This window comes from Lepidochelys olivacea (assembly GCF_965140295.1).
Source record: "Lepidochelys olivacea isolate rLepOli2 genome assembly, chromosome: 3".
NCBI classification, from domain to species: Eukaryota; Metazoa; Chordata; order Testudines; family Cheloniidae; genus Lepidochelys; species Lepidochelys olivacea.
The window spans coordinates 62,717,390-62,735,150 of NC_140413.1; the positions used below are offsets into that span (position 1 = coordinate 62,717,390).

General features: G+C 39.2%; 1 protein-coding gene across 1 annotated transcript in view; it reads left to right on the top strand.

Annotated features, from left to right (window-relative positions):
* The window catches only part of SH3BGRL2 (SH3 domain binding glutamate rich protein like 2), a 47,708-nt gene extending 44,949 nt beyond the window's left edge, over window positions 1-2,759 (top strand). The window contains exon 4 of the mRNA XM_084624479.1: window positions 210-2,759. Within this exon, the coding sequence (XP_084480605.1) occupies window positions 210-224 (15 nt within the window). The 3' untranslated portion in view covers window positions 225-2,759. The remainder of the gene's footprint in view (window positions 1-209) is intronic.
* Window positions 2,760-17,761: the final 15,002 nt, after the last annotated feature.

Consider the following 17,761-nt stretch of genomic DNA (forward strand, 5'->3'; position numbering starts at 1 on the left):
ATGTTCAGGTACTGTATTTGGTGTGGAAAATTTCAGTTGTAATTGCAAATGCACACACACTCTAACTCCATATTTGGAAGGTATATTTGTTCATCCAGTTATACTTGTAGGAACAAATATGAGTTCAAGCTGTAATAAGTATCCCCAGACCTAAAGAAGAATAAAGAACTACACAGTTAGTTGATTTTGTCCCCCTCTCTTTTAAACAGGAGTCAGAACCCTAGAAAAATTCTTTGAAGATTCAACAAGCACATCTCCTGGATGAAAAACTTTGTTGTTCAGCACATGACTGCTTCCCTAATGGATCACTGTGATAAAAAGCCAATGTGAATAATCAATATTTTGCTTGCCACGGAAGAGGTGCTTTCCAAAGGTGTGAAATTAATGTGTACACAAAATGGGATAAAGGGTGAGATGATACTCCTTTTTTAAAAAATGCCCACTCTTGATGTTTCACATCTGTCTATGGATTACATTTTCACTGGCTTTGGTATTCTAGCAAATAATCTATTTAACTCTGAAGATGGGTGGATGTTGAGGAATGGAAGTGTAAAATCTGTATTAGCATTGAAGGGGATCTGGCAAGTATGAGAATCCTTTATAAATCTTCAGCTACTGCAGGCTGGATAAAATTAGTTTATCATGAGCGTTATAATTTTGACGGTTAATAGAACGTGATGCTAGTTACGATACAGAAGATGAAAAACAGCATGAAGAACTTGGTCTATGCCAAAAACTGCAGATTTCTGCTCAGTATATTTACTGTGCTGTCTATGCTAGAACATGTGTATTGCAATATGTGTGGGCTACTAAGCTCTTTCATAAAAAAAAAACCAACAAAAAAAAAACCCCACCACCCTAAATGATTCATATCAAAAATTCACATGACGATTGGCTGTTATAAAAACAGTGGTTAATGGGGTGGGGGAGAGAACTCAAATTGATGCTGTCTTGACATCCATGGGTTCCCCTCTCTCCCCCCACTGCAATAAAATTGTTCTGTTGATGTGTTTGCCAACAAAATAATTGTTTTCAAGGACACTTTAATGTGAGAGGTATGTGTCAAACTTGTGCGTATAGCAGTTGAAGAGACCTCATATGAAGCCATTACATAATATCTGTTGTTTGGGTATGACTTTCCACCTCCAATTTTAGAGCTCATCATTTGGCTGTTTTAAAAGATTTCTAAAGTTATGGATCTAATTCTGCGTCCCTTAATCACTTTGAATAGAATTAAACTCCACCCTTAGCCCCATTGATGTTGGTGGAACTACTCCTAGAGGTAGGGCTCGATCTTGCAAATAACTTAAACGCAGCAGCAGTCCTCATGACTCGAAGGTGAAGTCTGTTAAAGACCATGGGATTGCTCACATGCTTGAAGGTAAGCCGGTGTATATATGCTTTACTGAATAAGGACACAGCGTTTGACCCCTTGCAGGATTGAAGCATCAGTTACTATTCAATGTGAATAAGGGAAGCAGAAACTGCCCCTGGGAATTACCCTGGTGTAGCAGAGCTCAGTTTGGCCCTGTATGACATTAACCATTTTTTAAAAATTGAAATTGAGAGTTGACAGTTTAGCAAATGGATTGTCTGTAATCTAGTCTAATTGCATTTAGGAATGGGAATCCCTTTACCCTGTTAAAATAACAGCTATTGAACTTCATAATGTTGCTTCTGCTCAATCATGGGAGCTTTCTTCCAAAACAGTTTGATGGTCATTTGACTGTGCTATTCCAGTAAGTATTCTGGCTTCGCTGGGCAAATGGCATATGGTCAGGTGTGAATAAAGAGGCACAGGGATAATTCTGCAGGACTGACATCCATAGCTCTGTCAACTGTTACTGCTTTGTGAAGAGAGGTGATTTCCCTTCACTTAATTAGCATTGTCTCAATTTACACATACTCCACTCAGAACTCTACTGGCTGTGTTTGTATTAAAAAGAAAATGCTAAAAAGTACATGAGAGGAATTTTGTGAACCAAATTCTGCTTTTGATCTTCTCATGCTGCTCCTATTGAAGTAAAAGGAGCCACACACGTAGGCTGAGCAGAATTTGGTTCCGGTGTTATATTTTCATCAGCCCCTGCTCTGGATTCCTCTCCTGGGGGTGCTGTAGCCAAGATTTTCAAATAGAAATATATTTTTTAAAACGTTAATATGTTGCCTATGATAAAAGTTGTGTTTGTAGTTTTATAATCACATATTTTATGTGTCTTAACTTCACTGTACAAATGGATTTGGCAAATTGAATCTGAAACAGAGATCCATTTTGTTAAAGTTAACAAGTTCTGGACAACTGTTCTTAATCTGAGTGCAAGAAAGTTTCATCCCCTTGCAATGTTAAGTAAACGTAATTTACATAGTTACACAGTAAATTAGAGAGAAGCCATCCTGGATTTGATATGTTGATTTGATACTTGATATGTTGTACATTTAGAGAATTACCTAAGGTCCCAATTCTGAGGAAGTTTATGCATATGTTTTAACATCACTGGGTGAAATCCATGCCCCATTAAAGTCAATGGCAAAACTTCTATTGATTTCACTGAGGCCAGAATTTCACTCATTGAGTTTAACAGAACTCCTCCTGTGTTAATGGTCCATAGGTTTTAGGTCTAAAATTATAATTGAACAGAAAACCAGTACCATCACTGTAAGGTAAAAGGGCTTCTTTAAAAAGATTAGTGTGGACACTATTTATTTGGAAGACAAGAATAGCTCCAAAGATGTCCATTTTGCTTGCACAGATTGGCATTAAAAACCCTTTTAGAGAAGTAATTTTCTTCAGATTTTTTTTAAAACTGTAAGTTTCTTGAATTTGAGTTTTTTCATTGGGTTACAGCCTTATTTTTTAATTATTATGTAGCCTTTTAGTTTGTTACAAAAATTGACTTGGATTTCTTTTTAACCAGCTTTATATTTATGAAATTTGTTAAAAAGTAGAACGCTTTGTTGAAGGCAGATGCAGTAGCTGAAACAAATGCCAAGTTATTTAATTTTTTAAAATAGCATAAAAAGTTACATCAAAGAAACAATGGACTAGAATCTGACCCGATACCAATAGTTACCCCAGTTTAAACACAGGGAGAAAATCAAAATCAGGTCTAATGTGAATTAAACCTGAAAACTGTGTATACAGCTAAAGCTGCCATTAAGGAAATGGGAATTTGGTTGTGCAAAGAATGGTAGATCAGGCTTGAAAGTCAAATTCTATCCTCTGATGTGTGTGAATGATTCCTGTGCACTTCAATGAGAAACCTTGTGTATGCACCAAGGCAAGAATCTGGCCCTTTTGCTTTGGCTACCTTGTAAAAACTCTGAGCCATCCACTTCACTAGCAATCACTTTACTACCAAACTGTAATCAAGAGAAAATGTTTGAACTGGGAGGGGGTGCACACAGCCACTGTACCAGTGGTTTTAATAGGTATGTTTGTTGTATTGTAACAAATGAGAGGTGCCACAAAGCACTGGAGAGTGCCTTGGCTGAAGTAGGACTGTTACTACAGAGCCTTATTATATATATATCTTGAGTTTTGGTTCCAAGAATAAGAACATACACACAGTTTTAATAGGGTTGAATCAGACTGATAAACTTTTAAACATCTTGTACTTTCTTTTAATTTAAAGAGTAAAACATTTAAAAATAACCTTGCTTTTGATGATTCACGTCGAAGTCTAAGACTTTGAAAAATAGGAGCCTAAGTTAAGCTCCTGAATCTACTTTTAATGTAAAATGAATTACCTGCTCACATTAGAGTCACTGGGAGCGGCTAAGCATTTAGCAGTTCATAGAATCAGGTCATTTTGTTTGGGGGAGTCTAATTTTTTGACAAGATTTTAAAAAATAGGGGCCTAAGATTTGTTAGTGGCAACAGAACTGCTTTAACTATTGTTTTCAGCTGGTAGTGACAGAGATGGTTTGAGTTAACAATAAAGACTCTTAAAGATTGTTGTTAGATGTTACATTTCTGGGGAGCTGGTTTTTCTTATTTTATCCTTGACTTACTTAGCCAGGAAGTGCCAAATCCTGCTCGTCTTACTTGCTTGAGTAGTCCCACTGATTTCATTAGAACTCTGCATGAGCAATGCAAGGAGGATTTGGCCTATGATTATTTTCTTGTGTCTAGAATAAAAATAGTAGAAATTGGAAAGAGAGAAGAAGCCTAATAGATCAGCTAGAGCATTCCCTGGCCTTGGGGATTCTACCACTACATAAAGTTTGTTGTTCAAACTGTTCCTGTAACATTCCTTGACATCACAAATGCAGAACTGATGCTCCCTTTGATAGCATAAATGTTCTACATGGGTTTGGGGAGGGAGGGGAAGTACAATTTGAGCACATTCTAGACAGTCTAATTTTTTTTTAATTATCTTAACTAAATTATATACTACACCATCTCATAAATAATGGCTGAATTCAAGGAAATCATCAGGACCCTGCAGTAAAATATGCCAAAGAAATCAGTGAAATAACACAATTAATTCACACATTACTAGTCTGCCTGAATCAGCCCATGATGGAGGAGCATCACAGTACTGTCATAGCTTCCAGCAGAAGGATGAGGCCTGTCCTGCAAGAGTCTGAGCACCCTCTATTCCTATTGCCTTACAAGGTAATCACAATGTCCCGAATACCTTCAGGATCAAGACCTAGCCTCAGAGTGTTAAATAGTAGCAATTCATTAGCTTGTGGTGTTTATTTTAAGTACTGGATTAGTTAGTATGAGTGCCAAGAGAGTTGGGCAGATCTTCAGTTGGTGTCAATGGTCATAGGTCCATTGAAGCCTGTGGAACTATGACAATTGATACCCTCTGAAGATCTGCGCCCATTTTCTAAATTTTCATAAGTGGTGGGGTGTTTTTTACATATCTATGTTTAATGTATAAAACCAGGTTTCCTTAGGCTTATCTGAAATAAATGTAACCTACTGTTTTGACTGGGGCACTTTCTGGTGTTCCCTATAAGGTATTAGGCTAAATGAGTCTAAATTGGTGTAATTTTCTCTGTAAGAGGCTGACAAAAGGCACAAGTTACATCATTTGCAGCTCCCTTAGAGCCATTCTCTACCATGCAATTTTCTCCCCCTTACTCTCCTCCAAAATTGGCTCATTATCTTTGGCATAAACATTGCCATGCACGCTGTACCAGTTTGTAGATTCCTCTATCCAGTGTAGAGAGGTATTACCATCGGATAAGGGAAATAAGAGGTCTCAGGCACACAGGGAAGTCAAGTGTACAAAGTAAATGCTATCCATACAGTAAAATGGGCCAGTTCCTCAACTGGTGTAAGCCAGGATAACTCCTCTGAAGTAAATGGAGCTTTATCAACTTACACTAGCTGAGGATTTGGACTGGAACAAGTATGTCTAAATAGCGAGACTGGAAGGAGGTTGTGATTCAGTATATCAGATTTGCGTTGTGTCAAATACCACTGGACAGAAACAACTAGATTTTGCTGAAGGGATGGAAATTATTCTAGGTTTGCAGAGTAGCTTGACCAGATGTCCTCTTATTTGCACATGTAGTATCCTTTCTTCCATTTAACATATACATGCTTTCAAATCGTAAACCTATTAAAATATAATTCTGTACACAGAGGTGCCATGCATTGAATTCATTTAGCTTAATCACTGCATATGATTCCTTTCTGTTTGCTTTCATACCCTCAATATCCTGAACATTGTGTGTGCTCTCTAGGGCATGTGCACAAAGGGTGTCTAATACCTTTACATTATGCCTGTAGAAAGCTTTTTCTCCAGTACAGGGCTGACAGTTCTCCTCAGTGTCCTCCAGGTGTTGACCATTCATTTTGTCTGTTTCACTCATCAAAGATTGACATTGAATAAAAAAATCTTTCATCAGCTGCAATATTTACACAAAAATCTTTTAAATAAAAGTATCAGGTAGCAAAATACTCAATTCTTCTCAAAGTTTGTACTCCTTTTTAACTGGCTTCCCCAGTTCCTATCTAGGTGGTGAGGGGTATCTCTTGGACTGCAACTTTAGCTTTATTTTCTAAGATAAGTCAATGGACGGACTCTTGATGTTAACTTCATGAGTATTCAGTTAGACCCGTCGTGAAGTTAGATTTTCATTTATTTATGTTTGTCATACATGTATATTACAGTAAGAAACGTCTGAGACTTATTTGGTGTTATGGCTCTTAGCTTTATTATAAGCAAGTTACTTTCATAAATTGCTACCAGAGTACATAATTCAAGTCTACAGTGAATTAACGCTACACAATTTAATAGAGCTAAAATCAACAGGGTTCTATAGACCTTACTCTAAAGATTGTCATGAAATGCCATGTATTTGTGTATTTATTTAATAAACACCTAGATACTAGCCAGAGAACAAAACCACTTAGATTCTCACATGAAAGAGAGGCAGAAGTGAAGGTCAGGAGCAAAACCCTGGTGAAACGCCTTCCATCTCCCAGCTGCTGGATTGTCCCAGAAACTAGCATGGGGGCTCCATCCTTCATATTAGCCTCGGATTACTTGGTGTCTGATAAGTATGAAGTCCCCAACTCCCAGAACTACATCAGTTTCCATTTGAAATGTTATTTCTACAGTGATAAGTGATAGAACCTTAAATTGATGTTGTCTTTTTTAAAAGAAGGCTTAAGTTCTGCAGTAATGGCCCTCACGATTACCATGGAAAATTTCCTTCTCTCTGCTATATGTACAAGTGTATTTTTCATGCCCTGCTCCAAGCTCATACATAGGCAGTGAAATATACAGCACACTGATTCTAGGGTATAGCCTTCTCCAAAGCTTCTGCAATTCCAAATATTTACCATAAGCAGGTAAAAAGTAGATGCCATCATTATATAGCATTATACATTTCTTAGATGCTCTGGTTACGTTCTCCAGAAATGAGGAAGAGCTCTCTGAAGCTCGGAAGCTTGTCCCATCCACCAACAGAAGTTGATCCAATAAAAGAGATTATCTCACCTACCTTGTCTCTCTCATCAGACATTAATATACTGGGCTTGATTGACCTCTCACTCAGTGGTGTAAATCAGAAGTAATTCCATTGAAGTCTCTAGACTTCCACTAGTATAAACTGGTGTGAAAAGACAATCAGAGCCAGTAGTCTCTGTGTTTAAAGCAGCTTTCAGAAACCCAAATGGGTTAACTTTGGGGAAAAAAAGGATTAAAAGGTTAATCCAGCTGACTAGGGGAGCAGTGGTTTTCATACAAAGGAACATGATTTAAACAATTTTCTCTCTGTTATTTAGATGTTTTAGTAATCTGAAAAACAGAACTCGGTTTGCTTTTAGACAAGTCATAGGAAATCTTTGACTTGAGTTGAAAGCTTCTCTCTTTTTCGAACTGCATCCTCTAAAAAGTACTGTATAATGTAGTGTGGTCTAGCAGTCAATTTGTGAAATACTGAGCTTTTACAGTTAATTCTCTGGTAGTCTGTTCAAAACAATCCTGATTTAAAAAATCATGCTGTTGTCTATTAATTTAAGTTGTAGGATTCTATTGCAGGACTCTGCCTTCTGTTACTTGTAAGAACAGTGCTATTTTACGGTTTCAAAGCACTTTTTAAATTCAAAGGTAAAAATAGCACTTCTCAACATCAGTCAAATTAAAGAATGACTTCAATCCTACAAAAAGAACAAGGAGTACTTGTGGCACCTTAGAGACGAACAAATTTATCTGAGCATAAGCTTTTGTGAGCTACAGCTCACTTCACAGATGAAGTGAGCTGTAGCTCACAAAAGTTTATGCTCAGATAAATTTGTTCGTCTCTAAGGTGCCACAAGTCCTCCTTTTCTTTTTGCGAATACAGCCTAACACGGCTGCTACTCTGAATTCAATCCTACAGCGTTCTCTCTCCATTTATTTTATTTAGGACCAGGTTTTCAGAAAAGGCTCAGTTTAGTTTCTGATCTTGAATGCAAAATTTTGCTTGAATTTAATTCTGGGCAACTGATATTGTACATACAAAAGCATATATATGAGGGCTTAAGTAAAATCCTGGCCCAGTTGAAGCCAATGGAAACTACCATTGATCTCAATGGAGTCAGGCTATCACTCCATGTTTGAAAAGCTGATCCTCTGCTGGCATATCAGCTCTCTGTTGCCTGTCTCACTGCAGAGCAGAACAAGGAGGGAAGCCAGCCACAAAGGCTACTACAGTAGAACCTCAGAGTTACAAACATCTTGGGAATGGAGGTTGTTCATTGAAATGTTTGTAACAACTGATCGTTGACTTAATAGAATTTTGGAACTTTACTACGCAGAAGAAAAACGCTGTTTTTAACCATCTTAATTTAAATGAAATAAGCACAGAAACTGTTTCCTTACCTTGTCAAATTTTTTAAAAACTTTTTTTAGTAGTTTGTTTAACTCAGTACTGTACTGTATTGGCTTTTTTGTGTCTGCTGCCTGATGGCATACTTACTGTTCCAAATGAGGTGTGGGGTTGATTGATCAGTTTGTTACTCTGAGGTTCTACTGTTTTACCAGCAGCACCACCTTACTAACACACACAACTGCAGTTGGGATTCAAGAAGCAACAGGCAGAGAGCCCAAAGTAGGGGAACGTGAGAGGAGAAAAGGTGCAGGCAATTACTCAATAGGCAGCAAGAAATAATCCGAGAGGGAGAATGGCAGGGAGGAAAATCAAGATCGGGGCAGTGGAAAGTCAGCAAAAGGAGGGCACCGCTTGAAGGTGGAGAATGGAACAAAAACAGGGAAGAAAGAAGGGATGGATGGATGAATGGAGAGAGATTTGGAGTGGTAGAAGAAGGGTAGAAAAGTTCATTGGAGGGGAAGGACTAGGAGACTGAAGAGTGAGGCATTGAAGGAATGTAGAGAGAAGAGACCAAAAACTAAGCTAATTTATTCTATAGAAAGCTGAGTACCAAACTGTCACTAAAACACACACTCATCGTGTATTTGATTTGTAGGTGGGCATATACTTCAGTGACACGTGAGGGATTTAGGACACCTAGTTGTGGATAAATGGTGGCCATTAAAGCCTTGGCTTTGTCTATGGGGTACAAGATATGGTGCATTTTAAGCATCACGCAGCAGGGATACTGCCTTTTTGAACACTTTCATATATAATGTGGCATTTGGGGGTTTGAGCCATTTATTATTTTTATACAATATATCATACTGCATTGACAATTTGTGCTAATCCAGAATTCCAGATACACACCAGAAAATGTATGTTTTGATGTGTCTTTAGCTTCTACAATGCAAAAGTTTGTACTAACGTCTCAAAGAGTTTCTAAGGAAGCCAGCAATGCCTTCCCCCTTTCTTTGCCACCTTTCCATTGCTCAGATGAGTACAGACCAGCAAATAAGTTAAAATCAGGAATGCCAATATTCATCACATACCTATATCTTTCTTAAAGGATGCTTTCCTACAAAACTTTGGGCAAAAAGTATTTTGATATTTAGGACTGGCTGTATGACCCTAATCTACTGTTTTTATGGCTCTCTCCCCCCACTTTCCTAGTGTTGAGCTGTCCACGGAACTACATTAGTTACTCCATCCCAAGCCTCATATGTTCAGATCATGACAGCAGTATTAATATTGTGGTCATAATTTGCAGCTTCAGTGATTCAACAGGGAACCACAGGAAAGAATTCAAGTTGCACATTTCATAAGAACAAAAGAACTACCGTACTGCATCAGACCAATGGCCCATCTAGCCAGTGTTCTGTCTCATGCAGTGGCCTGTACCAGAGCTTTAGGGGGCGTGTACAGAACCGGGCAGTTGGAGTGATCCATGCCTGTCTTCCCATCCTGGTTTCTGGCAGTTAGAAGGTTAGGGTTGCCCCAAGTATGCATCCCTGACCATCTTGGCTAATAACCATTGATGGACCTTTTCTTTTTTGAATGCAGTTATACTTTTGGCCATCACAACATCTCATGGCAAGGAGTTCCACAGGTTAATTGTGCATTATGTGAAAAAGTACTTCCTCTTCTTTGAATTAAACCTGCTGACTGTTAATTTCACTGGTTGACCCCAGGTTTTTGTATTGTGGGAAAGGGTAAAAACACTTCCCACACACACACCATTCATGATTTTATAGATTTCCATTTTATCCCCTCCTTAGGTCTCTTCTTTTCTAAGGTGAACAGTCCTAATCTTTATAGTCTCTCCTCATGTGGAAGTCATTCCATGACCTTGATCATCTTTGTTGCCCTTATCTGAACCTGTTATAGTTCCACTATATCTCTCTTGAGATGGGGTGACCAGAACTGGACACAGTATTCAAGATGTAGGCATACCATGAATTCATATAGTGGCATTATGATACTTTGTTTTATTTTCTGTCCCTTTCCTAATAGTTCCTAATATACTGTTAGCCTTTTAGACCTCTGCTGTGTATTAAGCTGAAGTTTTCAGAAACTATCCCTGGTAACTCTAAGATCTCTTTTGAGTGATAACAGCTAATTTAGAACCCATCATTATATATGTATAGTTGGGATTATTTTTTCCCAGTGTGCATTACTTTGTACTTACCACTGTTGAAGTTCATCTGCCCTTTTTTCTTTTCTTTTTTTTTGTTTTCCCCATCACCCAATTTTGTGAGATTCCTTTGTAACTCTTCTTGGTCAGCTTTGAACTTAACTACTGTGTATCATCTGTAAACTTTTGCCCCTTCACTGTTCATTTCCTTTTCCAGATCATTAATAAATATGATGAATAGCACAGGTCTCTGTACAGATCCTTGGGGGACCCTCACTTTTTCTCTCTCTCTCTCTCCATTGTGAAAACTGACCATTTGTTCCTACCCTGTATTTCCTTGGCGTACCCTTCTACATACAGAAATGACACAGCTAGAGCAACTCCGCAAACATTATAGGGGCACTCTTTCTGGATCAGACTTACACCACCAGAGGATCTGTATAGCTTTTCTGATGTGAATTTACATCAGTTTATACCAACCCAGAATCTAGTAGTCTTTCATTCACAGCTAGGTTTTGCAAACTCATTTCTATACTATAAAATGCCAGGGTTATGGATTACTAGGGCAGCCAATTCCAGTCATGTGTACAACTGCCCAATAAATAACAATGAGCACTTCATGCTCACTGCCTAACCAGGACAATGAGCTGCTTCCAACTAGATCCATGGGCAAGTGAGTCATTTCCCTGGCAAGCAATTGTTGAAGGATTAAGAAACACAATAAGCAATATTAGAAATATAAAGAACTGTTACATTGTCTTTATCCATCTGATCACAATGTCACGATGGATAAGTGAGACTGCTTTTTTCTGACATTTGCTGAAGATAAGTTTACTCTGTTGCCAAACAGATATTTCTTTTCAGTTTGTTAATGCATCGAATGTTAGCCACTTTCTTAGTTAGTGGAATATTGATATCTCACACCTGTCTTGTAAGAAATGATTAGTTAGCAGATTTGATAACCAACGTGAACACTCCGCAAAAAATGGCAAGGGCAGCCAATTCCTTTTCTAGTGAGGACGGTTGGTGCTGTCACAAGGTGAAGTTGCAAGAATCCCAGAAATGTAATCCTTTCCAGTAACTATGTTTGCGGCTAGTGTTAACTTTACATTTGTATTCTTTTTCTTTTTAAAATAGTCTGTATTCCTTCTGTGTAAAGGGACTGTGGATAGTTTACCATAACTTTCCATACATAGTACTCTTGTCTGAAACACTGATATATATGCAGCTGATAATTACACTTAAATGTGATACCAAGAGTGTTGAGGTGTTAAAGTATGTTTTATAATTTAAATTGTAAATTGTCTAATTAAAGCTATGTCTGCAGTTCTCTTATTTGTGTCAAAGTCCTTTGCCAACTTATGCTTACTCTTCTCTTATTGCTATTGCCATATGACAATCTCTGCTAAATGCAACTTTGCAAAGAATTCTACTGGAGTAAGTCTCCCTATTTATTGTGTGGGCACTAACTCATCTGTCATCTCACGTCATCTGAAAAGGGCTTGCAAATGTGTTTGTTTTCAGGTCTGCTGCTGCTAATATATAACCTTCTGCAAGGTAGAGGTTTTTGAACTGACAAAAGTTTTCTTTTTTAAAAAAAAGAACCAATCCCCTCACCCAACATTAAAAGTAAATTGGCAGAAACTGACTTGAGCAGTTTTCACAAAGCAATTTAAAATGAGTTTTTACAAAGGAAGTGATCTTCAGAAGTATTTTCAGTATCCAGCTCTTATGTCAAAGTTGCTCTGCAAAGTAAATATAGCCATGTCTGAGGAGTGTTGTTTACTTAGTAGCTGTTCTGATGACAGGCCTTTCATTGTCTAACATAATTTATCATTCACATCCCTTTGCTTCAAAGGCTTTTGAGCTTGCAGTTGTCTGCTTCTGTGAGGTCCTCTCCTTTGATTCTCATTTAAACCCTGATCTTGCCCTGAGCTCCATGCACACAGGCCCCTGTGCCCTTGCAGTGCCTCCCTAACTTAAGGAGGCTTCCACATAGATGCTGAAGTCTGTCGGTGAAGTACTCATCAGTCTCGAGGTGGAGATTTCTAAAAGCAGTGGCATATCAGCAAAGCAAACTTCACAAAGCACTTCCATCAGCAGAGAGCTTGGAGAGCAATACAAGAAGTAGCAGTTGTGCTTTTAGAACAGGAGGAGTATTTAAAATGTAGTTAATCTATGATAAAGTCACCTACATCCTTCTTTAACCTGGATAGCTTTCCCCCCCCCCTTCCTTTCAAACAATTTTTTGATTACACATTTTAAAATATTGCAGATTTATTTCTAGTTAGACCACTGATCCTCCAGTTTCTTATTCTTTAGATCCAATTCTGATCTCATGCTTGATTCTACAAGATGTTGAGCACTTTAGTCCCAATCCAGTAAAGCTCTTAAGCATGCGCTTAATTTAAAGCGTGTTAGTCCCATAGAAATTAAGCATGGGAGCAGTCCTATTGAATTTAAATAGGAGTTTTAGTGCCTTGATAGATTGGGCTAAAGTGCTCAGCAACATGCAGAATCTAGCCCTGTGGGTGAATTCCTAGCCCCTGTGTAGTCAATGGCAAGACTCCCATTGACCTCAAGGGGATCAGGATTTCATACCAGTATATTTGAGATCAAGATCAGCTCCTCTGTTGGTTAGACTAACAAAATTACTACTTAATTTAGAGCTATAATGAAGGAATGGCAAAAAGTCTTGCCATGTAACAATTTCTAGTTTTAGCCCTTTGAGAGCTAATACTACAGTTCATCATCGTTCCTGGGCATGTTAAAGGGGTGGAGGAAGTGCATGAATTAAACGTTTTCTTTACTCTTTTTAACTTCGGTTTAATTCCAAAGTGTCAGAAATGGGGGGCCAGGATGTGCTCTTTGAAATCCTACAGGCCTTGAGAGTGTTTAAAAAAAAACACACACACAAAAAGAAAAAACACCTTAAAACAATTTAAGTAGCGAGGACTATAGTTAAAATGTGTATATATGTGTGTGTGAGAGAGAGAGAGAGAGTAAAAGTAGGGGCCTCAGTCTTCTCTCGCTTAAGTAAGTGTAAATCCAGAGTAACTCCACTGAAGCCAATATTTACCCCAGCATAAAACAGTATAAGTGTAACCCTTGTGCCAGGTGGGGTTGGCAGCAACAAGGATTGGGTTCAATATCTATGGGGGGGTTCTCTTAAAATTAAATAAAAATGTAGTTTAAGCCCTCACCCAGAAATCTGAGAAAACTAAACTGAACACAGGTATGAGTCAAATCAGCTGGGAGAATTTTTATAACAAAAATATGAATGATCATTGGGAATTTTATAGCTGCCCCAAAAGCCATAATCCCACAACTGAGGAAGAAACCTCTAGTCACTAAAAATCTGATCTGATTTGGAGGGTAATTGAAGGCAGCTATAAAATATGTCCATCTACAAATAGAGTATAAAATGGAAGAAAGGGGAAGATGATAGTAGTGAATATATATCAGCAGCTAGGAATTGTGGAAAACTGATAAGAGAAACAAAGGGATACAAGGAGAAATCTGTGGCCAGCAGAGGTAATGACAATAAGGAGTTTTTAAAGTATATTAAGAATAAAAAGAATTCTGACAATGGTATTGGTTCATTACTAGATGGAAATGGTAGAATCATCAATAATGCAGAAAAGGCAGATGTGTTGAGTAAATATTTGTTCTATGTTTGGGAGAAACAGCTGTAGTTATATGGAATTTTCCATAAAGCCTTTGAAATGGTTCACAATGGTGACCTATTTCCACATCACTGTTGCAATGCGATTCATAATGCCTGTTGCGCTATATTGTGAATGCAAAAATTCCCCCATGTTTCCTTCATTGGGTTCTTGTAACTCAGATGTTCATGGTCTGTGAGTGAGCGATTGTTCTTGGCAAAATAATAAGCAATTCAAAATACAGCCTCACTTGCCTCATCTATGACTCCTGAAATTGCTGCCATGGTTTTTTTTTTATTTGTTTTTTTTAAAGCACATTTGCTTTCCTCTGCTCTTGGATTTTATGCACTATCCCATGAGCTCTGGAATCCACTTAACTTCAATTCTGAAGGATGCCAACTTAATATTTCTACTTTTATTGCCAGACGCTTCAACACAGTAGCTGCACCAGGCATCATCAAGAGATGCACTTTGTTCTTGAAAAACTCCAGTTGGCCCAGGCAGCATGTAATACAAAGGTGGTCACTTTAGAAAAGTTTTCAATAAACTATCACAGTGCAGCTAATACCACAGCCATGTTGCTTATTGCTAACATAACAGTCAAAGAGAAAAGCCAGGCACACTGCAGATTGACAGATGCACCAGTTAGCCATCATTCTTACGATATACCCCACACAGAGAAAGAGTCAAAACTTTTTGCATTAGGAGATAGAAAGTGTGAAATTATTCTTTGGATTTATAACAACACCATCTGATGGCAAGCTACAATGTGTATGGAACACTCATTTAGAAGTTGATGGTGAGCTGTAGCTCACATAAATTGGTTAGTCTCTAAGGTGCCACAAGTCCTCCTTTCATTTAGAAGTATACATATAATTTAGTATAAGAACTATTAGAATGTTTGGTTGAATTCATATACATAATGCTACCTTTTGAATTCACAGTATTAATGTGTACTTACCGAGTTTTCTCTCCTTGCAGTCCAGCCAGGGGTACTTCTCCTTAAATTCCTTCCACTGGTTTTGTTTCCAACTATCAGGCCAAAAGTTTAGGGCATAAGTTGATGACCTAGGTAGCTGAAATTTCTGGTTCTTTCCAACAGCCTCACTTGAGTCACAACTGCTTTCAGAATTTTCTACAGCTGGGACCTGTTGGGCTTCAGAAACCAAACTCAAACTTGTTGAGGAAACATTTGGTTTCTTTCCAAAAAATGGAAAAAACAAAACAAAAAAAAACAAAACAAAAAACTTTGCTTGCTGTTGTTTCATTTTGTACAAAATAAAAATTAAAAAAATTCAGTTTAATATTTAGAATTAATAGAACCTTGTCTGGGTGGCTATTTTTTCTCCAAAATAGATAAATATGTAATAAAATAGTTTTAAATAAAAAACTTGTTTGACTTTAATATAGATATTGTATCCATTTTATAAGCAGGATAGTACAGTCTTGGGTTTGTGTGTTGTGTTGCAACAACATGGTTTTGAGTCACCCCTGCTGCCCTATTGCCATACCCCTATAGCAGAGCACTGAGCTGGGCCTGGCCCTCAGGGAGAGCTGGATATGAGGGGACACTGGGTTGGGATCAGCTCTGGGGGTGCACACACACAACCCCCGCTAAGTCTCTGCTTCTGGCCTTTGCATCCCTTGCCACTGGCTTACATCAGGGCTTTCAGGCAGAGCGGGAGGGGAGTCCAGCCCACATCTGTAACTGTGAGCTGAGGTGGGAGGGGGCAGCAATGGGATCTGCCCCCAGAATGACAGAGACTCATGCTGCCTCAGAGCCCAGACATGAGGGAGAGTGAGAGCTCCCCCATCCCTCTTAGCCAGTGCACCTCACAGCCATGGAGGAAGGGAGCAGTGCTGCTGATTGCCTGCTCAGTTCCCCCTGTCCCTGGCCCCTCCAGCATGCTGGGACAATGGTGGGGCCAAAATTGAGCAGCGCTGCAATTCCTGTGCACCAGGTCACAGTGCCACCCACTCCACTTTGACCCATTACCCCCTCATTCATCATGACGGGGAGGCACTGGTGCCAAACCTGAGCAGTGCTTCAACCCCCTGCACCAGATCACAAGGCCCCAGCAGCTAAACTCTATTCCCCAACTGGGAAGTGTAACTACATCGCTGCTCTGGAGAATCCTCTTCCACCTCACCCAGACACTCAGTCTCAGTGATGAGCCAAAGAAATAAATGGACATCTGCTCCAGAGACTGCACCAGGTCTACCCTGCATCAGCCCGGCAGGACAGGGATGCAGTGGGCAAGTAAAGAAAAAAAAATAATCCATTCATCAAACTTCCGAAATTGTCAGCAATATGAAGGAAAGTTATAGCTTCTTGTACTCTGTCACAGGAAGTTAACAGGTGAGCCAGCACCCAGATCAGTTCCTGTGGAGCAGGTGGATAGGGACTATGCAGCTCATTAGCTGATCAGGCTGGGAGGGTATAAGACCATTGGCTGAGGAGTATAAGATGACACAGGAAGGAAATGTGGGGGTGGGGATCTTTGTTAGATGAGCCCTGTGTGGGCTGAGATCTTAACGAAAGGGAAAGCTGTTCCTTGCTGGCCCTGTGGTAAAAGGCTAAAGAAACACTGTAAATACATTGCTGTGAGAGACTGAAGGGGCATTGGGGATTTAAATAAATTCACATGAAGTTGCCACCAACTAGACGGAGTCTGAGAGGTGTCTGGGGCATCAGAGGCTAGGGACAGAGTATGCCCATTATGCTCCCCAATAATATAGTTGATGTCTATGTGATATGAAAAAGCCCCAGGAAACCACATGAGCAGGGAAGCCAACACACAACCACATGTGCTGCCCCCCCCCCCCGGCCTCCCCTTACAGCTCTAACATTCCAGGTTACGCTCATGTAAACCTATCTTAGGATACTCCACCCCCCACACAACATGACTCCTGTTCCTGGGTGGTGTCCTCTCAAACTAACTGCCACTCATTTACACTAGGCTCCTTCCACCCCCTAGTAGTGTAAAGGGAGCTGGGAGTAGGGTAACTCATAGTTACACCTATTTTAAGGCCCCCTCTGCAATGCCATGGTTGTATAAAGGGGACTTAGTGTAAATGAAACTAAGTCTTTAAGTTACTACAGCCTTAAAGTTTTGTTAATTAGAACTATAATTAGAGATGGTTAAAAATATTGCCCACCCCTCTCTCCATGTGGGGAAAAGGGATGAAAATTAAAAAAAAAATTGTGGAAAAACAATGTTTTTCAGTTTGAGGAAAAACAGAATTTCAGCAAAAACCTCTCATTTAGTCAAAAATGAGTTTTCCATTGAAAAAAGTTTTGATGGAAATTTTTTGACCAACTGTAGTATTAACAAGATGCTTAGCAGCCGCCAGCACAGGGAGCAGAAAGGAACCCAGCTCCCCACCACCACACCCTGCTCCCCCACTTCCAATTTTAGAACTTCATCTTATATAATGAGAGTGGGTGTTCGATCTAGTAACTTTGATGGCCCCCATCACTAGAATTAGTATCCATGCACTTCACACTCTTTACTCACAAAAACATGGAATGGAGTAAAATGGGCAGGAGAACCTGCAAACCATCCTGGATGTAGTGAGAGTCCCCCCACTGTCAATACAGTTCCTCCAATTTAGGGGGATGGCTTCCTTCTCCTAATCCCCC